Source organism: Apteryx mantelli, chromosome 3 (genome assembly GCF_036417845.1).
Source record: "Apteryx mantelli isolate bAptMan1 chromosome 3, bAptMan1.hap1, whole genome shotgun sequence".
NCBI lineage: Eukaryota > Metazoa > Chordata > Aves > Apterygiformes > Apterygidae > Apteryx > Apteryx mantelli.
Genome location: NC_089980.1, coordinates 89,467,090 through 89,489,639, shown reverse-complemented (window position 1 = coordinate 89,489,639; position 22,550 = coordinate 89,467,090). Strand labels below are relative to the sequence as shown.

Below are 22,550 nucleotides of genomic sequence, written 5' to 3'. Positions count from 1 at the left end.
CTACAGTGTATGTATAACACTGTTTGAAGACATCTAAGCTAACTAATTTTCATAACCTTATGTTACTGTGTTCCAATATTTTTACTACAGGAAGATGAGTTGGGTATAAAAAGTTACTCATAATTTTAAAGAAAGCAGCAAGAAAAAGCTACTCAGTTTTCATATTGATACATATGACCTAGCAACTGCTTTTATTAGCACTGGATGCATTGGCTGAATGCCAGCATCCTAAGGATCCAAAATACACAATCCGAAAATAACAGCTTTAGCAGAACCATTTAGACTCAAAGCTACCAAAAAAACAAACAAAAAAACCCCACACACAACTTGAAAATATGAATGAAAGGATTCAACATTCTATTTTCAATTTTTGTATGTCAGTATCTCCTATTTATACAAAACAGACTTAAGGAAGCTACTACTACAAGCAGTAAGAGCTTATCAGCACTTTTGCTAGACAGGACTTAAAGACAGCAAGCTGCTGGCCGGAAGTTTGATGATCAAAACAAAACTCAGTTTTTGGCAAGCCAGTAAACAAGGAAGACTTCTCTACTTATCAGCAAAAACACTTTACACACTCATCTCCCTCCCTCAGAAAAGGTTACGCAGTCTACATGATATCTAGACTCCCGTAATAGTCAAATCTGATTACTTTTGTTTTTCATGATCCAAACTGTTTTTATGAAAGTGCTTGACCAATGCGTTAAAGAGTTTCTATATTAGCAAAACACAGTACTTGCAAAAGGCAGATGTTCACATCTGAATAACAATATTTAAATTAATGGCAATAAGATTTGAACAGAGAAATTAAATTAGTGACAGTATTAAAATGTCAAATGACTCTACTAATCATATTTCTAAAACGAGAGGAAAGCTGCTATCTACCTTTGCCTAAAGTGATATACACAATTTTTCTCTCTGTATTTCATGTCAGAGATTGGAAAGTTAACAGCCAAATAATGGAAAAGAGATCCAGCGGAAAATGCATCAGCTAAACCACTGATAAATATTTTATTTATAAATATTCATTTATTAGGAAGGCAGTCACTGCATGTCTCAACACGAGACACTAGCCTACAGTATTAGAGAACAGAAGATGTAGATGTACAGAATCTAAAAGAAATTTTGAGAATATGTATTTGCATATACAGAAGTGTTAAGAAAGAGGTGGCAAGACTACAAGAACTTAATGCCATCCGTAATAATAATGTTGTATACAAATATACAGTATACAAATTAATTAATCAACAGATTAAACAAACCTCAAACATGAATTTACAAACACAGCAAGCCACATTATGCATCTTCAGAAATCTGTCATTGAAATCTTTCATGCCTTTAATGCCCCCTTTAAAACAGTCTCATAAAGGCTGTTAAAGGACAACACCTTAAGAATGGTAAGACTTAAGATCATTAGGTAGGGCTGGAGATCACTCAATAGTCATTGAAATAAATCCAAATAATAAATTAATAGCAGTTACATTTAAAAGGTGCTAGCAGCTCCAGGTATAGCTAGGAATATCTTTGTTGTTTTTAATAACATTAGAAGTTCAACAGTTAATATCTAAGTAGTTGTAACTACAGATTAGTCCAGACTGAAATTTTCAAGGCTGGGCCTCTTTCTCAGGCTGATATCTCAGGGCAACATTCTTCAGACAATCAGAGTTATTAGTTTCATTTGTGTTAGAGTATTATAGCCATTCACTGAAACACAAGTGTTTCCATGCTTCAGATAAACAACTGAAATTTCACATGGGTCTTGATGGTAAGGATGGGTCTCTTCCATCCACCCAACTCTTCAGAAAAATGGTAACAAGATGGATCACTGACACAGAGTAAAGGGCACTGCTTGAGCGTATGCAAACAACATGCATTTTAAACACAGTGTAGCTTTAAGTCAGCATTAAAAAAAAAAAAAAGAAAAGCAGCAGTTTTCACCGCATGAGAAATTATATTCAGAAGTAACTTGCAAGAAGGCACAGTGGCCATGGTATATACACAGTTAAAATGGAGTTCCCACTGTGAAACAGTGGCCAAAAGAGCTAACAATCTTTAAACTTTATCAACAGAAATATGTTAATAGCAAGGAGTTATTTTGTCTTTGTATTTGATGTTAATGAAACTGCTAACAAAATACTGACTCCAGGACTCGATAAAGTTCAAGAAAGCTGTGGAGAGGGTTTAAAGAACAGCAAGAATTAACACAGGAATGAGGGAAAGATTTTTGTTTAAATTCAAAAAAGAAATGTTAATTCAAGGCTTTTGTCTCCCTATAATTTTTTAAAAACCTCAAAAAAAAAAACCCTGAGGCTACACCTGTTTCTTCAGTAGCATATATTCATGATTTTTTTTTCCCTCTATACAATTCCTGGTTTCTTCTTAAAACCACAGTTAGTTGTACAATTTTTAAAAATGCTTGAAATTGAATTTAGCCTCTCGTTCAATGCAAACTATATCAATTTGCATTTTCCATAAAAATGTGTCCAATTTTTGAGTTAAAAAAAACTTTGTCTATTCTCTGTGGTTCATCACTGTCCAATAACCATACAACCCATAAAAATGGCGCATAGCTAGAACTACTTGGGTAGAACCAACCATAACATTATAACTAGGAGACCAAAGACTCTTCTACTCATATATTAGGATCACAGAAAAAATTAGATTGGAAGGGCCTTTGGAGGTCATCTAGTCAAACCTCCCGCTCAAAACAGAGCTGCCTTAAAGAACTAAATCAGTTTGCTCAAGGCCCTGTCCAGTCAAGTTCAAGTCACCAGGGCTAGAAAGCTCTCTGGACAACCAGCTCACACTTGGCCACTTTCACTGCAGACTTCCCCCCACTTTATATCCCATCAGAATTCCTCTTGTTGCAACTTGTAACCGTTGCCTTTCGTATCTGCCAACCCGCACAGCCAATGGAGGCATGTCTGAGAGTCCATCTGCCCCATAAACCCTCCCTTTAGGTAGCGGAAAGCTGGTATTAGATTCATCTTTAGCCTCTTCAGGCTAACAAACTTAGTTCCCACAGTTTCGTCTCATATATCCAGTGCTCCAACCTCTAACCATCCTGGTAGCCTTCTGCTAGGCTCTTCCTTTTGTCAACCTTCCTTTCATCCTCAGATCCCAAAGCAGACACAGCAGCCCCAATGCAGTTTACCAGTGCTGAGCAGAGGGGAACAGTTACTTCCCTTCACCAGCTGGCTATATTCTGGCAGAGGCAATGGTTAAAGCAGCCCACTGTTTAATCTTCATTTCTGCTTTTCTTCAAAGTTAAGGAACCTTAATATTATTGTGTGCCTGTCACAAAAGTTCAGGAGTTTACTAGCAGAAAGCAACTTAGAGGCATTTCAAAACACAAATAAAAAGAAACCTAAGGAAAGTTCATTTCAAAAATAAAGTTCTGTCTTTTAAACATAGTTTACTTGGACCATATGCCTCCTTCAGTATACCTCAGGAAATGACATGGCTTGGAGGGAGGGAGAGGAAGAAAGCAAAGAGGCAGTAAAAAGTAGAGTTTCTGCACCACTTACATTGAAGCAGTGTAGATTTAGAGAAACACAGGCAAAGATTCTCTCAATTTGTATCCAGGTCTATCAAATATTTGAAAAAAACTGCAGAAGACAGGAGCCATGGAGATAAGGAATCAGCATTATCATTTGCTATTAAAAATGGAAAGGCATTTTCAATCACCTTTTGTTACATTTTTAATTCAAATGATGAAAACGTAAGTATTTAGTTATAATAGAGCATACCACCACTATTTTCATAACTATCTAACAAGGACTGATGAATTAGCTTTGTTGACTTAATTCTTATTTTATTTCTTACTCAGACCATCTAGTTTTTAAAGCATACTGCAAAAATCTTTTCCCTAAAAGTTTGAGCTCTGCACCCTGAAAAAGACCTCATTACATAACAACAACAAATGAAATGAAATGAGAATCATAGCATAGGTGCAAACTATCTAGTTAAAACTTTTCACAAAACACAGCAGTGCTTTACTGATATCAAGTCCTTACCACATTCAGTAAAGAAATGAGAAAGCTTCAGAGCTCACTGGTGCCAAACAGACTGTGATCCATGGGGACAGTCTGTGATTTGCAGCTGGTCCACAGAGCTACATTAAACAACGTTTTCAGTTAAAGGTTTGAAGATGAGAGGTTCACTGGCTCCAATAGGAAGTTTGGAAGGTAGCAGTCTATACCCAGGAACACTGGGAACAAACATGATGCAACAATTCCCATTGGTAGCTCGGCTGTGAGGACTAGAAAAACACTGCACTTCAGCAGCCATGCCCAAATTACTCTGGCAACATACTTAGAGAAACATCTTGCTCCCTTTGAACACTGTTGCAAGGAGCAGGACCAATCAATTAAGTAAAGCAGAGGAATGAGGCAGGAAGAACAGAGGTTGCAGTAAGTAGGCCGCAGATCCAAAAAACATGAAGCAAGTGTATTGGATCATAAATACCAGAATGCTAAATTGATCTAGAGGTGAGGAAAAAGCAGTGGAGATGCAGAGGTGTGTTTCTCCTTTCTGCTAACAGGGACATACTGTTTAAATGCTCAGATGCACATAAATGTGGAAAATAAGGAAAATATAGCCACCAAAATATGAAGTCCTGAAGAAATGATTCAATTCCAAGAGAAAGAGGGTCAAAATGAAGGCAAAATCCAAAGCTCTTGAAACTATAATAGCAATAATTCTCTAATATATGCAAACAGTTTACATAGCTGGCAGATTACCTGTACCAAGGATGCAGAACCTTCCAAGCTTGCTCCTTCCAAGTCTAATGGTTCTCATTAGACAAGAAGTCATTCAACACAAGATGATGAACACATCAGGAGGCACTAGTACCTCATCTCATGGTGGAGACTTCAGTATGAGGTAGCATTGTGAGTACTGCGATGCCTTTTGCTTTTCTCTATTTTCTGCTTAGCACAGTTTGTTCGCTCCTTTTTTGAGGCCCATGGATTCTCACTGGCCTCACACACATAGCAGCTCTGCTCTGGATCCTCACTGAGAGTAGAGCAGAGAAAGCAAAGGAAGGGAATTCGGGCCACCTTCAGTTCTCCATCTTTATAATGTTACAGAGAATGGATATGCAAGTAGTCACCTTGGCAGCACAGAAGAGTAGTAAGGCAAAAGCCAGGGTTTTTTTGTACAGTTTAGAATCATAATATTGCACCAGTATCAATATATGTGTACATCTTTAATTTAATCATTTATGCAGAAAGGGTAAGGAGCCAGTATATGCTGCAGAACTAAGTCAGGAGTCTATGCCATAATCCATTACCAGGGGCGGGGAGGACAAAAAACCTGCAAAGGCCTATTCTGATGCATCTGATTCATTCTGCAGTCCAGCCTGTCTGAGTCTAGTCAGATTGATTAGCCCCAGCTCAGCACCAAATCGGATCTGGGTGGTATTTGTGCAGGACCATTTGAATCTGCCTATACCACATCCACCAGGTTCCATAACATCAGCGACCCCAACATGCCACCCTCCCAACTCCAGAATAAGCAGGTACGGACAATAATTACAAGATGCATTTCCAGAAATTTTTAACCACAAACCAGGAAGATAGCAATATATTTTTTTTAAATCCTTCTTTAACCAATATGCTCATTTTCAAACCTCAAAGGAATTGCTTAGTTTTTCTAGTTAATGAAATCACTACAAATAGAACAAGCCAAGATACTACCATTTTGATAGAGATAAGGAAGGGGAAAAAAAGATGGCTTTGTAATTTAAAAAAGTAATAGCTTGTTCATTCTCTTATTAAATAATAGTTTTCTAAGTACATATTGCCTAATTTAAGTTTCAAATGACATTTAGGTTACAAAACTCCATTTGAGATTACAAAGATTTGTTCACAGTTACCAAAGCATGCTCATCATCCTGGACCAAGATAAAGAGAACAGCAGCACTGCTACTACCACTTCTCTACAAATAGGAGAAACATATGCATATCAAACCTGTCCAGGCTAAACGTACACAACACAAAAGGATGCTGATAATATATGACACTAGAAGTGTTTAAGCTCCCAAAGAGTAACATGCAGGAATATCGTAACCCAGAAGAACATGATTTCTGCCCCTCAAAACCCCAAGATTGTTTCAGATATGGTTCAGGAAGAAATTCAAGAATATACAGGACTGATTCTGACATTAAGATGAAAAGAAAATCACATGAATTAAAAGATTAAATATTGCATATTATGTTTGTGGGATATTTTTCCTTAATAAGGACAATTCAATAGGGCCATTTAACTTTTTGGAAGCTCTACAGTATGAACAAGCATTACATTCTTCCTACATAATACATAACAGTATATATACATAACAGTAAAATATATTATAAAATATAATGAATGCATTATTAAGTCATGAGTTTTTATTGTTTCCCCACTCGTGTATCAGAAATACCAACTCTGGTCTTCACCAATTATAGAGGACACCCGTGAAAATTTCAGGGTATGGTTCCTTATGTCTCCCCACATCTGAAGAAAAGCAGCTGAGCTAAATCTAAAAACCTTCCTTTATCAGAACTATTATTTATTGAAGTTATAAATATTAAGTCTTTGAACCACGAAAAAAAAAATACACCTCCCCTTTTAAAAACTGTTGAGCTTTAATTTGTTTGATCCTAAGTAATCACTACGCCCACAGCATGTCTCAAACCAGAAAGCCCATATTTTTTCCAAACAAAAGGCAAGGAAAATACTACGCACTTAAAAATTCTCTTTATCCATGATAAAAAGAGCCATAACATTACTCTAGCAAGAACAATAGTAAGATTTCCCACCAATTCTGATGAAAGAACTGTTACAAAGGATCAAAGGCTAGTCTAGCTCCAGAACCTGCTGTCGGTGTTTGCACAAAGCTTCTCTTCCCTACCACACTCAAAGATCCACAATGCTGGTCAAAACTAGAGCACAGAGGCACCTATCCGAAAGTAGTGCTCTAGTTAAGAGCCATCAATATTAGAGACTAAAAATTGGCTAACTGAAGCCTGAAGAACAAGAAAAAAAAAATTAAAAAAAAAATCACAGCACAAGCAATAGAAAAGTATGTCTTCCTCCCTGATTTGGTGGTTTATTAACACAAAACCAAAAATGGTGGGAGGAGGGATGTAAAGGCTGTTATCAATACCGATCAGCTGTTCCCAGCACAAGGTTTTGCTGCAAATTCACTACTACAGTTCGTCCCCTAAAACGCATCAGAGCTAGAGAGCAACTGGAAAGTTTCTCATGCTACTTGTTCAAGCGTTTCCTGCTCAGTAGAAACATTTATCCCAAATTATATTTGTACTTGGTAGTTACGTTTCTGAAAAAAATCCAGTTTTGCTTGTTTGGAGAAATTTAAGTTTAATACTACAGTAACATATCCAGTAAGTATTGTTCACAATCATTAAATAAAAAAAACTTGCTCTATTTAAGAACTGAAGAAAATTGCTTGAAGTTTCAAAGAAAAAAAGCAGCCTGCAGATGTATCATTACTTACAAGACAGTTATCACAAATGCTACTTTCTTTTCTTTTTTTGTGGTCATTCATTCTGTTTCACAAAGAGGCTTAAAATTATTATATCTCAAACGAAAGCCTATAAAAACACACTGAAAGATACAACATGCTTAAAAAGTGTTTTCTTGGTTTCACAAGCTTTTCTTGTTTCTCTTTTATGAAGAGCTGAGAAATTAAAATTAGCATTTGAAAGTATTCAAAAGACTGTTTAAACCTCTCATTTAGGTGTCAGATTCCACAGGTGCCATTTCTCATTAAATACAGTGAAACCTTTTAGAAATCAATCTTGCTAGGCAACCTCTGATCTTAACATCATAAAGCAAAACAGTGCAATTCTGTTTTGCCTACAACTGAAGACATGCTTAGATAAATGATCAAGAGCTTAAGATGAGTACAGAAAGAACAGATTGCCTACCTGTTCCCTTACCTCACACAGAAGCTCTCCTTAAGAGTTTCTGTATTTTCTAGTTCAGTAGAGAACCTGTGCTCATACAACTTCTTTGTGTAGTCAACTGTTCTGCCATAAATATCGTTCTCTCATGTTAGAGGTCCTTTCCTATTAACTTTACAAAACATTCATAAAAAGAGCGCATAAAATGCACTGTTGGGAGCATCTGAGTACTGGCATTAGGTGACAGGATTGCATTTCCCAATAAAGCTAATCATTCTCTAAATGGAAAACAAAATTATGTTGGCAGAGCATTCAGCTTCTCTTGAACTAAACTGTCTTTAATACAAATACTATTGCAGCAGAAAAAGGTTCTCACAAAATTATTAAAAATGCAATTTAAATTGACTTGTAGCAATGTAAGCTTTAGGGAGACATCCATTTTTGTAACGATTCTGGCTTCCAGTGGGTCAGAATCTTTACTTACTCATAATTCACAAAAGTGAATATATTATCAGTTTGCTGACTAATATCTATACAAAATAGAATCTCTCAAGCAGTTAAAATAAATATTTTGTAGTAAACCAGAAAAGGAGCTATTTCCTACCAGATAAAGCTTGCATGTATTAGCTGCAGCCTTCAAGATCTTACCACTCAAATGTTAAACTAAGATAACCCTCCAATTTCTTTCTAATCCTAATTTAATTGGAGGAGGGTTAGAAACCTATCAGAGTAAAAAGAGGTTATATCACCTCATAAGCACTCAGCACCTTCAAAATTATTGCAGGAGTATCTTTAATATGGAAGGCAGCACCATTAAGCAATAAACATCCATATGCTCATAAAAAAAATTAAACCCAAACTAATTTGGTGCCTTTCTAATTGTCTAAAGCTAACAAATGTATGACTCAAGTCATCTTTCACTCAAAGCTTCTCTTGCATTTAGTTAATTTTCTTAAACACGTGACAAGATGAAGTGCAGGTGCAAAGCTCTTCATCTTACAGGACAACATTTCTAAAGGCCTGCTCCAAGAACCACGATAAGAAAGAAGAGACACTAAATTCAGAAACATTGCATTTCACATTGCAATACAGATTCAGGCCATCTGTGCAAAGAAAGAAGATTAATTATAGTATGCTGTTCTGAATTATTTTGCTGTCAGCAGCTATTGTAGAAATACCTTTTCAGTCAATACTTTACCTATGCAGAAATCTTTGCAAAAGCCATGGTAATAGCAGTAATAAAGTTTTAAATGTGGGTGAGGGAAGTAAGTTTACCTATGTGGTCTATCTGTGACAATCCTTAAAGCATAAATTAGAGGAGCCAACCTTTTTTCTTATACAGTCCAAGATGATTCATACTCAACACCACTTATACCCCGCAGCTGTCTGCAATATAGCAACCATCAGGTGCACAAAAGCATACTAGACAGTATTTAGTCTTTTTGTTTTGTTGGTTTGGTTTTGTTTTTTTTTACAAGAGAATCACAACCCAATTCAGTTCCTCAAATATCTCAAGCTACAGTTGGATTACTGTGAAACAAATGATTCAAATTTTTCAAGTATGTATTTTCCACTACACTACTTAAACTAAAATTCTGCAGAAAAATTATATTTTACATCCTGTACCATGACTGAATTTGAAGAAATTAGCTATTAACATGCTAGATCTAAATGTAATTAATATTTGATGCACTGTATTTACCATTCTGTAACCCCATCCACAGCTGCTTATGATCCTTTTTTTGCATCTCATTGATGACTTGACTTTTGTGCTTTAAAGCATCTGCTTCTTTTATGCAAGCCATAAAATGAGCTTCAATCACATCCTTAGAATGGCAGTGTAGAAGATCCTTTTCTGGAAAATTCTAGAAAGAAAAGAAACATAGACCAAGGGAAATAAATGCATCACACTCCTTCGAAGATCAAGAATAGATAATAATTTTAATCTGGTTTATAGTTATACAACAGAAGCACAATGGACTCTTCCACTCATGAAAGAAGGTATCACCCTCCATCCTCTCACTGTGTTGAAAATAAAGGTTTTGCATTGAAAAATGCTTTAGAGATAAACATTCAGATAAACATTGAATAACTTTCTGTAAAAAATGAAATTACTCTAAGTCATCCTACCTCACCTCAATAAACACATTTAAATAGGTCAAAGGATGCATTTAGGTCCTTACATCCAAAATTCAGGAAACAGACATAACTTTAGCAAGTTTTCAAGCACATGTTCAGTTCACTGGCAGTGAACTAAGGAAAAGGGAGAGAAATAAGTGATATGTGCCGAACTCCTATTGACCTTCAATGGAAATTTAGTGCCCATTTCTATATATGCCTTTGAAAAATGTTTCCTCCAAATATCATCTTCCACATATACTATGAAATATAGCATATATGCCATTTACAAACATCTTTCCTCAAAAATCCTGGAAATCCTTATCAACCCCCCCCCCCTTTTTTTTTTTAAACCTAATACATATCCTATGGTCACATGGTGTGACCTGATTCCTCCTCCGTTTTATCTCATTAGAGTTGGTGCACTGCATTTAAAGCATTACAGATGCACAGTTCACAACTTCTGAGGGGGAAAAAAAAAGTTACCTCAGTAAATGGCAACTATCTTTGCTAAAACATTTATTAAGGAACCACAGTACTAAACCTTATTCATGTACAAAAAAATTACTTTGGAAATTACATAATCAAAAGATCATCACTGTACAGGCTTACAAGTAGGCTTGTTCTTCCCCTATTTTTTATTTTATCAACTCTTAGTATCATTTGGTATTTTACAATACAAGCATTCAGTTTCACAAAATCATTGAGTTTAGTTTTCAAAGTCTTAAAAAAATGCAAAAATATAAAAGTACATTTTATCCCTTCCTTATTCATGCTGTTTTCACAGCTGCTTATGACTATGCTGAACACCAACAAACTCCTAAAACCAACCCAGAGTGGCATCATTAGTGCTCCCCTCTATAATAAAGACTGACCACTTATTTTCACAGTTTATTTCTCATCTGTTGTTCTGCATAAGGACTTTTCATCTTAACCCATTACAAATCAGCTTTTTAACAAGTTTTTGTAGGGACTGTCAAAACCATCTTGGAAATACAAGTACATCAAACAAACTATATAATGGGGGATTTTTCAAAAACTTTTACAACAGTTGACAGATAATATCCTAATAGGATCATCATAAGTCTGGAGAAACTTATGCCTTCCCTCTTCCTCACAAATCAGGAGGAATAGTGAAGACTGCTTCAAAGTAAGGGAACTCAAAATATCCAACACTAAGAGTCGGCAATATGGAAAAGAGTTGGGGGCAGCCTTACCTGAAGGAAATTCTGAAAGACAAGAACAAAAGTTCCCTCTTCACTCATTTGGCAAAGAGAGCTAGAAATTAAATAATGGAATTCCACAAAGTGATTCCTCTTTAGGACAGTGAACCTAGACTCTGGAAACTGCGGATCAATAACATGAGCATCTTTCAAAGACAGTAGCATAAAGGGAAGAGGATGCCTTCTTTTTGGAAGGATACGTGGTTTGGTATCCGACTTAAAAAAGGAAGTGCTGTTGCTATTTAGGACTAAAGAATGTACAGCTGACTAGAAATCTGAAGCCAGAGATAAAGCCTGCTTCTCATATGAGGATAGCCAAGTATGAAGACATTAAAGAGGAAAGAACAGAAAGAAAAGTTCTGTTACCAGAGCAGAGCTTCCTCGTCCTCTGTCTCCCCTACAAAGCTGAGTGTCCAGCATAATTGCTTCTAAGATGCATAAAACACACTAATGAGGCTGCTGGTTGCCAACTGACATCTGTACAAGCCTGTAAAATACTTTCAGAAGTTTAACTTATTTGCTCAAATAAAAAAAAAGGAAAGTCTGGTAACCAATCTAGAAGAAAAGAACAATCAGAAATAACATAGTTCAAGATTCAAAAGGTTCTTTACATTCAAGAATTCAAAGTGAGACATTGGCATCCTTCAGAAAAGACGAAACAGTGGAGTCCACCTAATGCCAAGTAACAGAGGAACCTAGAAACTGACTTTTACAGTTCAAAGCTGAAGTTTAAGTGAAGTCTAAGAAAATGACAGAATTTCTAGAACTGTTTGTCACAGGTATATTTACATGTTGAACTTCATGGTCTTTTTTTGGACATTGTGCTTTTCTACAGGTAAGCATCTGTATGCTGGTTTTCGTCCTATGAGCTTTCAAGTAACAGGAAACTTCACTCTTTGCGGATGTGTTTGAGAGAACCTGCACAATGTGGTCTGTAGAATAATGTCAAGATATTTAAAATTTTTCAGAGCTAGCTAAGCTAGAGGAAGGAATTCAGCCACAGTAGTACAAAGGCGTGGGATGTTTCATTTTCCCATCTAAGGGAAGACACAGTGGAGGACTCAAAAACATTCCTATGATCTCAATGTTGTCTACTTTCTCTTTACAGGAAAAGACACTGACACATTTCTATTCAGTACCATGAGTAGAAGCTGAAAAAACACAGGCACAAAAGTGATACCTTAAAAAATAACACTGCTATGTCTGCAAGAGGTCTATAAAACAATCTAACCTACAAGAAACTACCAATGAAAAAATACTGCTTTCTGCACTGATTAAACTATATCCCAGAAGAATAGGGTTTACATTTAAATATATCACATGGGCTCTTTGAGTTGCCTATTCAGGAAATAGTGATGAAAAGCAAATAAATTACCTATGATTATATTCCCTAAAGAAAGAGGCAATTGTAAACAAGCTTGTAGCCACCTCTGGTTATACAAACACGAGAGGTGCAGAAAGCTTAAACAGATTCCATAAACAGCTTTAATTCAAATACACTCATTAATTTTGGTGTCTTTCACCCTCCGTGTTCTGCATCTTTAAAAGAGCTATTACAGGTTGCCAGAAAGCTCAAGTAGTGCTGGTTTTGTTTTGCACAGAACAGTAGACATTTGCAATAAAAACTTAGTCATAAAGAGGTAGGTATCACCTGTAGAGACAGGAGCACTAAATGACCTTTCCCATAAGTCTGTTCCAAAAACATAAGGTAATTCCAGTCTGGTTTTATAACTCCATTCCACCCAAATTTATCTATCAGTTCTATTTTACAAAATGCCTGTTTATACTAAGACAATCTAATCGCATTAGGTTACATCTACAGAGAATTACACCAATAATATGGTATTAAAAACTACGCTATCATCAACATAGCCAGCAAAAAGAAATACCATTTCCCACCTAATATTATTCTATGAACTTGCACTTTTACTATCAACACATACAGAATGCAAGTCATCTCAATTTGTGTTATCAGTGTTTAATCAGTGGAGAATTAGAGGCACCTCTAAAAGGCAATTCATGAGCCCATTTTCAGGCAGAAGCCTCTGTCTCTCCCTCAACCCCCCAACTAATTACAAAAAGAGCATACTTGATTATCTCAGATGCCTAACTTCTACACAGCTAAAACAAGGCAAGAAATTTAGATTCCATGGCTGAGGACAAAAGCCGGACCTAGATCTGAAGCTCCCATTCATATGTACGAAAACATCTGAATATAAGCTCTCTAGCAGAACATAACTCAGCTTCTACCAGTTAAACTTTTAGTTCTCAAATTAATATTTCACATTAATTTTTAAATGAGCTATTCTTTCAAAATTTCAAGATAGAGTTCAGAATCATGCATTTTCCTAGTGACAAGGTACATAAACAGAAAAACAATAAAGCTCCAGTTTTGGCAGGTGGAGAGGAATGGAAGCCAAAAAAAGTATTCTACAGCATCTTCCGTGTATTTCACAACCAGAGACATGAAGTCTTAAACAGTTTGTGGAAGATCATATTCTTAATTGTTCAATACTGTAAGAAACATCAGACCACAAAGTTCAGTATTGTGTGCTTGAATGTGCCAGATGGCAGTATAAATATCATTTTCATAATACTCCTTCTCTCCATCCAGTAATTTACCACTTAGGGAGCTCCAAATCCACATATTTGTATTTAGTTACCATCAGTGGTCTTTTCTTTGGAAAAAAAGAAAAAAAATTAAAACTCATTTATACTTCTGGCTTCCACAATGTCTCCTACCAGTGAGTTCCACAATTTATCCATCTGCTGCATGGAAAAGTACTTCCTTTTCTCTCCACCTGACCTTGTATTGGGTTAATAAAACCAAGAAGAGAAGACAGCTGATGTTACACAAAAGCAGATACAGCCCCTCCTCTGCTACATCAGGTGATGTGTGGAGGGGCAGGCCAGGTAAGGGCTTCAGTGGAGGAAGAGCTTTAGCCCTTAATGTGTTATACCCGATTCACTCTCCCCCTATAGCGCTAGCGATCCCAGAGCAGTGCCTCAGCTCCTATCCGCTGCCTAAAATCTGGAAAGCTGGTTAGCATGCTGAGAACATCAGTAGCGCCAAACACACCACAGGGCAGTATAAGACTAATTTCATGGGAAAGGATTAAGTTTCCCCCTTCCCCCTAAAGCTACACCTGGGTTACAAAAGCAACTTCCCAGACTACTGTTTCTCATGATTCTCAGACCTCAGTGCTCTGTTCAAGCTCATCCTTCTATAACTCTTTAAGGCAACTGTATTTTAACTCTGAGTTATCAATGAATGCTGTTTTACCGCATACCACAAGTATAGATGAATACATTGTTTCTTAAATGCAAACACTGTTTTTATTATTTTATTTGCATACTCAACATGAGGAAAATTACAAGTTTTTTTTCAACTCTCAAATCTGTGCTGAACAGGAGTAAAAAATTAGTTTCATATTTTTAGCTTTAGACAAAGAAAATTGATAGGAAAATAAAAAGTAAAACAATGCTCTCTACTAATGTTCTTGAGCTACCTGTTGTTGACAGCATACTTTCATAAAAAAAGGAAAAAGATTTGACAAATGTTGAAGCCCAGAAAAAAAAATCTAATACTGTTCAATTAAACTAAATAAGAATTACTTCCCTTTGAAGAATAGTTACACACAAATGAAAAAAAGAATCTAGGCAGCAATCCTATATCAAAACTATTCAGCTACAAAGAATTACAACACATAAGAGTCTCTCCAACATTTGGACATTCTTCGATAGATTTCAGTTGCATTTTCACTTTAAAAATAAGGGGTTATTTAAATGAACTTTTAAATTATACCAAAAACAGAAGAGATTAAGCAGGATGGAATCCAATATGCTGGATTAACATTTCCAAGGTGTTACGTTTTTGAGATCTAAATTATATCAACCTTTAAAATAACACTGCTTAACCAGTGAATTATTTCTTCTGATCTTTAACGCACACCTTTGAGACAAGCTTAAATCAGCCACTGTCTTGGCAAGCAGCAACATAAGAATGTTAAAGTCAGCATACATTACTACATCACATTGAAAAGCACCATGGTGCTGCAACTTATTTCTCAAGATGGCTCTACCTTGGGATGACAACATTACCAGTCTTCCAGAGCTCTCAGAATGTGCAACAATTAAAATCACAGTCTAAGAAACTAGATGCCCTATACTGTCTTCAAAACAATTTGAAAGTTTCTTCATCCCACCTCTCTTTGAAACCTTTATAATTGCTACACTTCTGTCTGATATATGTCAACGACATCCCTGTATTCGTTCATTAATTTTAAGAAGTCCCAACATGTGGAGGCACATACTGTAAAAAACATTTTAGTACACACTTCCAAAAGGAGTCAGACTACTCCTATTAGCAAGATCTTTTAGAAAATACCTTCAAGAGAGAATTGATTGAATGAGAACACTGAACACAACTGCCTCCCAGGATGCTTTTCATTTCATCTCAGATCTCACACACTAAAGGCCGCCTACTAATCTAGTGTTTTCCTTTGGATCAGTTTTCCAATTGCATTGTTTCCTTTAAACCTCTACAGTACAATGGAGAAATTAAAGTTTCATAAATAAAAACCATGAATTCTACTTATGATTTTGATTTCCAAACATACCTGGGGCTACCTTCTCAAATTATTTCAGAGTATAAAAGAATCCTGCATCAGAGCTAACCCTACACAAATAGTTTTCTGAGCAAAGATCAGTAGCGCTATCAAGTTATACCTAATGGTTTTACAATGCACAAACAAAGTACTGTCTCCCTGTGACTAAACTGTCACAAGACCAAACTCATTTCACTCAGTTCTCTAAAGTGGACCCACGTGAAATGCAACTTCAAAGTACAACAGCATTCTCTGACTTCAGTGTGGAAATAGAGTATCACAGAAACCCCTAACGTGCCCACAGGGACAAGCACTTCTGAATCTTAAGTTGACTGAATGAAGAATACCACAGAAAGTTTTTCAGTTTTACCCACTCAACTGCACTGACATAGTCTCATAACTTATCCTGAAAAACAATTTTGGATTTTTGGATTATAATAAGGTTATTTTGAAAAGGTCATTTGAAAACATATACAATCTCACAAAAAACTGCTATAGATCTACAGAGAATTAAGAGGATTCCTGAAGAATGAACACCCTCCTCTTCAGAAAGGCATACCATCCACCTATTTATGAGGTAAGAATAATTATGAATTTTTTTCCTAGATTCCAAATTTCATACAATCCTATGTTCAATTATTCTTAACCAAAAGGATATTTCAATTTTACCTTGAAATGCACTGTGATGCTCCAAGGAAGAGCCGTATTTGATGCATGGAGATCAAACAGCAAACCGATTGGGTAATGCCTAAAAAAAATGGGGGGAAAAAAATTAAATGAACACAAAAGTTGCATGTTTAATTCTACATATAATAGTTAGCTTAGATGAATTAAAAAAATTGCTTTTTCCTCATACATTTAACATTCATTATTGCATATTCAGAAAAATTATACAGGCAGGTATAACTAACTTACAGTTTTGGGCAGAATCAAGCCCAAAATTCACACGTTCTATACCTAGACCAGTGGTCTCCAAGCTGTGCCCCACAAAACACTGGTAGCTTTGCAAGAATTGTCTACAGCTGTGGAATCCTTCAGAACAGTATTTCCAGTTAAAAAGCTTGATAGTGGTAGGACTGGCTGTTTTGACAGAAAAGTCTATTTGTTCAGAAATTTAAAAGCCACGGGTTTATGTCACATTGACCCTTAATGTCTCTTCCCTATCCCACCTGCCTGATATCAGGGATGGGGAATAAGTAGCTGAACCAAGAAGTGACTTATCTGTAGGAGGGCTGAAAGAGGACAAACTAAGCTGAACTCCTTATCTTTACTGTCAAATTAAACAGAACAGAAGGGGAGAAAAATAGATTAACTGGAATTTTGCATCAGCAGTACTCTGAATTAAGAGTTACACATTCCAAGAAGCTGTTCCCTCTCAATATTCACTTTTATCTTGAAACTTTGTCTCTCAACTTCAGTAGAAAATATGGCCTTCAGCAATATAAGCAATATCTATTACATACACAAAACTCCTACAGGCACTTAAAGATCTTACTGAAATTTTTCCACAAGCAGACAGTGACAATATTTTGATAAAATAAGGGGTGGGGTTTTTTTGTATTTAGCAAACAAAACTCAGTTCTCTTATCTTCTGAAAATTTTAACAAAGTAAAGGAGCCTTATTAGCTCGTCATCCTACAAAGAGATAAGCACACACCACTTAACTGGAAAATGGTCACAGTACACAGAGCCAAGGACATAAGTTTCAAAAGTCCAGAAGAGCAATAACTGTGAGAGGACAGAACACTGCTCTAAAAGCACCTATGTCATCAAGCCAATTTCCTGACCCTCTAAACTTTCATGCAAACTAGTGCTTTAGCACCCTCTCCTGGAGAGCTAACCCAAAAGCTAAGACAAAGACACTTCAAAAAACAGCAGTACAATTCTTGAACTTACCTATTGCAATTATAACTTTTAAAAAGCAAGAACAGGGGAGAATGGCAAGAAAGGGTCTAGAATGGTGCTTTCCTCACAAAGAAGACAAAGAATATATAGAATGTGTATCTGGATTCACTGCTAATGCTGAAGTTTTTACCCTTAAGATTTTTTTTTATTACTAACTGCCAATCATGTCTTGAGTTCTTCAAGAGGGATTCAGCAAGAGTTCCATCAAAGAGTACTTTTTCAGGTGGGCTAAATAACAGAAGGCAGATTTCCTTTGAAAATTAAATTCCTATATCATGAACATGAAACATAACACAGGTGACACAGGTGGTGGAGGAGCCAACAAGGAGAGGTGTGCTGCTGGACCTCGTACTAACAAACAAAGAAGGACTGGTGGAAGATGTGAAGGTCGGGGGCTGCCTTGGCTGCAGTGACCATGAGATGGTGGAGTTCAGGATCCTGCGAGGAGGAAGCAGGGCACCAAGTAGGATCGCAACCCTGGACTTCAGGAGAGCAAACTTTGGCCTCTTCAGGGACCTACTTGGAGGAATCCCATGGGTGAGGGCCCTAGAAGGGAGGGGTGTTCAAGAGAGCTGGTTAATATTCAAACATCACTTCCTCCAGGCTCAAGAACGGTGCATCCCTATGAGTAGGAAGTCAAGCAAAGGAGGCAGGAGACCTGCATGGATGAGCAAGGAGCTCCTGGCAAAACTCAACCAGAAGAAGGAAGTATACAGAAAGTGGAAAGGGGGACAGGCCACTTGGGAGGAATATAGGAATGTTGTCAGATTATGCAGGGATGCAACGAGGAAGGCTAAGGCCCGTTTGGAATTAAATCTGGCAAGGCATGTCAAGGACAGCAAGAAGGGCTTCTTCAAATACATCAGCAGCAAGAGGAAGACTAGGGAAAATGTGGGCCCTTTGCTGAATGGGGTGGGTGCCCTGGTGACGAAGGATACAGAGAAGGCAGAGTTACTGAATGCCTTCTTTGCTTCAGTCTTTACTGCTCAGGCCAGCCCTCAGGAACCCCAGATCCTGGAGGCAAGAGAGAAAGTCTGGAGAGAGGAAGACTTTCCCTTGGTCGAGGAGGATCGGGTTAGAGATCATTTAAGCAAACTTGACACCCACAAATCCATGGGCCCCGATGGGATGCACCCACGAGTGCTGAGGGAGCTGGCGGACATTATTGCTAAGCCACTCTCCATCATCTTTGAAAGGTCATGGAGGACAGGAGAGGTGCCTGAGGACTGGAAGAAAGCCAGTGTCACCCCAGTCTTCAAAAAGGGCAAGAAGGAGGACCCAGGGAACTACAGGCCAGTCAGCCTCACCTCCATCCCTGGAAAGGTGATGGAGCAGCTCATCCTGGAAGCCATCTCCACGCATGTGGAGGAAAAGAAGGTGATCAGGAGTAGTCAGCATGGCTTCACCAAGGGGAAATCATGCCTAACCAATCTGATAGCCTTCTATGATGGAATGACAGGCTGGGTAGATGAGGGGAGAGCAGTGGATGTTGTCTACCTAGACTTTAGCAAGGCTTTCGACACTGTCTCCCATAGCATCCTCATAGACAAGCTCAGGAAGCGTGGGTTAGATGAGTGGACAGTGAGGTGGATTGAGAACTGGCTGAATGGCAGAGCTCAGAGAGTTGTGATCAGTGGCACAGAGTCTAGTTGGAGGCCTGTAGCTAGCGGTGTCCCCCAGGGGTCAGTACTGGGTCCAGTCTTGTTCAACTTCTTCATCAATGACCTGGATGAAGGCACAGAGTGCACCCTCAGCATGTTTGCTGACGATACAAAACTGGGAGGAGTGGCGGATACCCCAGAGGGCTGTGCTGCCATTCAGAGAGACTTGGACAGGCTGGAGAGGTGGGCAGAGAGGAACCTCATGAAGTTCAACAAAGGCAAGTGCAGGGTCCTGCACCTGGGGAGGAATAACCCCATGCACCAGTACAGGCTGGGGGTTGACCTGCTGGAAAGCAGCTCTGCCGAGAAGGACCTGGGAGTGCTGGTGGACACCAAGTTAAGCATGAGGCAGCAATGTGGCCTTGTGGCCAAGAAGGCCAATGGCAACCTGGGCTGCATCAGGAAGAGTGTTGCCAGCAGGTGGAGGGAGGTGATTCTCCCCCTCTACTCAGCCCTGGTGAGGCCACATCTGGAGTACTGCGTCCAGTTCTGGGCTCCCCAGTACAAGAGGGATGTGGCACTACTGGAGAGAGTCCAGCAAAGGGCTACAAAGATGATTAGGGGACTGGAGCATCTCTCTTATGAGGAAAGGCTGAGAGAGCTGGGCCTGTTTAGCTTGGAGAAGAGAAGGCTGAGAGGAGATCTCATCAACGTGTACAAGTATCTGAAGGGAGGGTGCCAAGAGGATGGAGCCAGACTCTTTTCAGTGGTGCCCAGCGACAGAATGTGAGGCAACGGGCACAAACTGAAACACAGACACTTCCATCTGAACATGAGGAAAAACTTCTTCACTGTGAGGGTGACAGAGCACTGGAACAGGTTGCCCAGAGAGGTGGTGGAGTCTCCTTCTCTGGAGATATTCAAAATGTGCCTGGATGCAATCCTGTGCAATGTGCTCTAGGTGACCCTGCTTGAGCAGGGGGGTTGGACTAGATGATCTCCAGAGGTCCCGTCCAACCTCAGCGATTCTGTGATTCTGTGAAATGACTTTCAGTTACTTTCGATTTATGCAGCAATATAGCTACAAAAAATTCAGTTCTTAGGCTACCTCTGCTATATTTCCTACACAATTTAGATTACAAAATTAAGTTCATGTACTTAGGCATTCTTCAGTAAGAATCTTGTGCTTTGTGTTGATATATACTTTTAAAGAGGCCAGCCCTAAATTCACTTTTTGAATTTCCACAGCAAAACATATGTCATTAATGAAGACAGCAGACCACGAGAGAAATAGTTTTCTATTCAGAAGCGTGACCCTCTGTTAAAAGTAAAGTTTACAACAGAAGTAAAGCAATCCTGACAGGTAAGACTCCTGCTTCAAATTCCAGTTTACACACTGGCATTTAATCTAGAGCCAACAGAAGTCAAAAGTAATGATAGTACACAATGTTGTATTTCACTCAATTTTGAGATACAGCTACATGTATTTTTTAGGAGTCTGGAAACAACAGGATTCCACAGAACACTAGCAAAGATATTCTTTGTACTTCTTGCATATAAAAACCTTGTTTCTGAACCAGGATAGGGAAATAAGAGGGGCACAAAGAGGGAAGCTGAGAGGAAAAGAGAACTTGCCAATCTATAGAAGATGGAACGAAGAAAGCAACATTCCCTCACTCCATTCTTAAGAGCATGTGCACCTTGTGCTATAAGTCAGTATTACCTTACTAAAGATCTGACTTTTAGTGGTACTGCAGCAATGCTGTTTCTGAACTCCTAATTGAAATAATATTCATTGCAATTAAACAAATACACAAGCGCCCTGTAGAACCTACAGCAACTAGGAGATTTTTAAGAAGCCAAAAACCCAAGAACCAGCCTTTGAACATTTTCCAGCACTAAATAAAATAGAAAACTAACAGGGCAAAAGTATTAACTAGCTATGGGAAATGTCTGGCCTAAAAAGATAACATTCTGAAAAAACATGGTTTGATTGCCAAAAAATCAAACAGAATTTAACTGGAGTTGGAGCCAAGGACAGACAGATTGTGTAAAACTTCATCCTTAAGGAAAAAAAAAGGGCAAAAATATCAAAGAAAAAAAAGCATCTAAGAGACCGAAGAGACCACAAGTCTTCCCCCCCAAGTTGCTAGGGTAATGATTGGTTCTGGAAAGTCTTCAACCTATAAAAGCATAACAGCACCTTGACTTCCAGCCACTGTTGATTTATACTGCTTTTATTATTACACAGAGTGTGTTTTAAAAGTGCAAGAGAGTTCCTGGAAAACTCAACTTTAAGCACTTAAGTACTTGAAATACTTTTGAAAGTGACATATGGATAGTAAGGAAAATGAATTGTTGCTAGTTTTCTAACAATTTCTTTCTGAACCCAGAACAATACTACAGAAATACAGAAAGCTATTGGTAGACTGTTTCCATACCACAATTATTTCCTGGAGTAATTCAGTAGGATGTGTATCACATGAACTGACAAATCCAGGATGGATAAACTTCTCCTATGTTCCAGAACTTGTTTGGGTACTAAGCGTATAAAGTGTCCAAAATATGCTGTTTAAATATTTCTATGAAAAAGTGTTAATGATGGAAGTTTCAGCTGCATCAAAATATGCTCACCTTTTCCTTTAGAATTCAGTAAGAAATAAATCTTGGCTCTTTCTCATGATCCTTCTAGAAAACTCTAGCAGTTTCAAACAACTTCTGTCAGTTATTCCTGATCAAAGGGTGCTTTGATCTTTTTTCTTCAGCTGACTCCTGATAGGGAGCATCAAGCATCCATTCAGTTGATGCTAGCAAAAGATCTATATAACTGCCAGGCCTAGAGCGCAGTCCCTACAAAGGGGCCAGAACCTCTGCCAAAGGCACTGTGTAAGTGCTCAGCAATGATGGGAACAAGCCACAGGGCACCATCCCCAGCACTGACTGGGAAAACTACCCCTAATATATCAGAGGCCACCACACAGACCAAGCTCCAGAGGCAAGATGCAGTTCTCCAGGTCTCACACTACCAGGAGCGTCTGGTACCTCTCCCTAGGGCTGGAGCAGATAGAGGTGTCCTTGCCTAAAGGAGGTGTGTGCTGCTGTGTCACAAAGTTAAGGAGCTGCAGGAGGAGGTCGGCAGATTGCACAGCATCAGAGAAGATGAAAGGGACTGATGGCATTATCTCT

At 38.1% G+C, this 22,550-nt stretch overlaps 1 protein-coding gene across 3 annotated transcripts in view; it reads right to left on the bottom strand.

Moving 5' to 3' along the window:
• Positions 1 to 22,550, bottom strand: part of ATG5 (autophagy related 5) — an 86,991-nt gene that overhangs the window by 51,223 nt on the left and 13,218 nt on the right. For all 3 annotated transcript variants that reach the window (XM_067293913.1, XM_013948943.2, XM_067293914.1), the window contains 2 exons: positions 16,528 to 16,606; positions 9,613 to 9,775 (listed from right to left, as the gene is read on the bottom strand). In XM_067293913.1, coding sequence (XP_067150014.1) covers positions 9,613 to 9,775; positions 16,528 to 16,606 — 242 coding nt within the window. The remainder of the gene's footprint in view (positions 1 to 9,612; positions 9,776 to 16,527; positions 16,607 to 22,550) is intronic.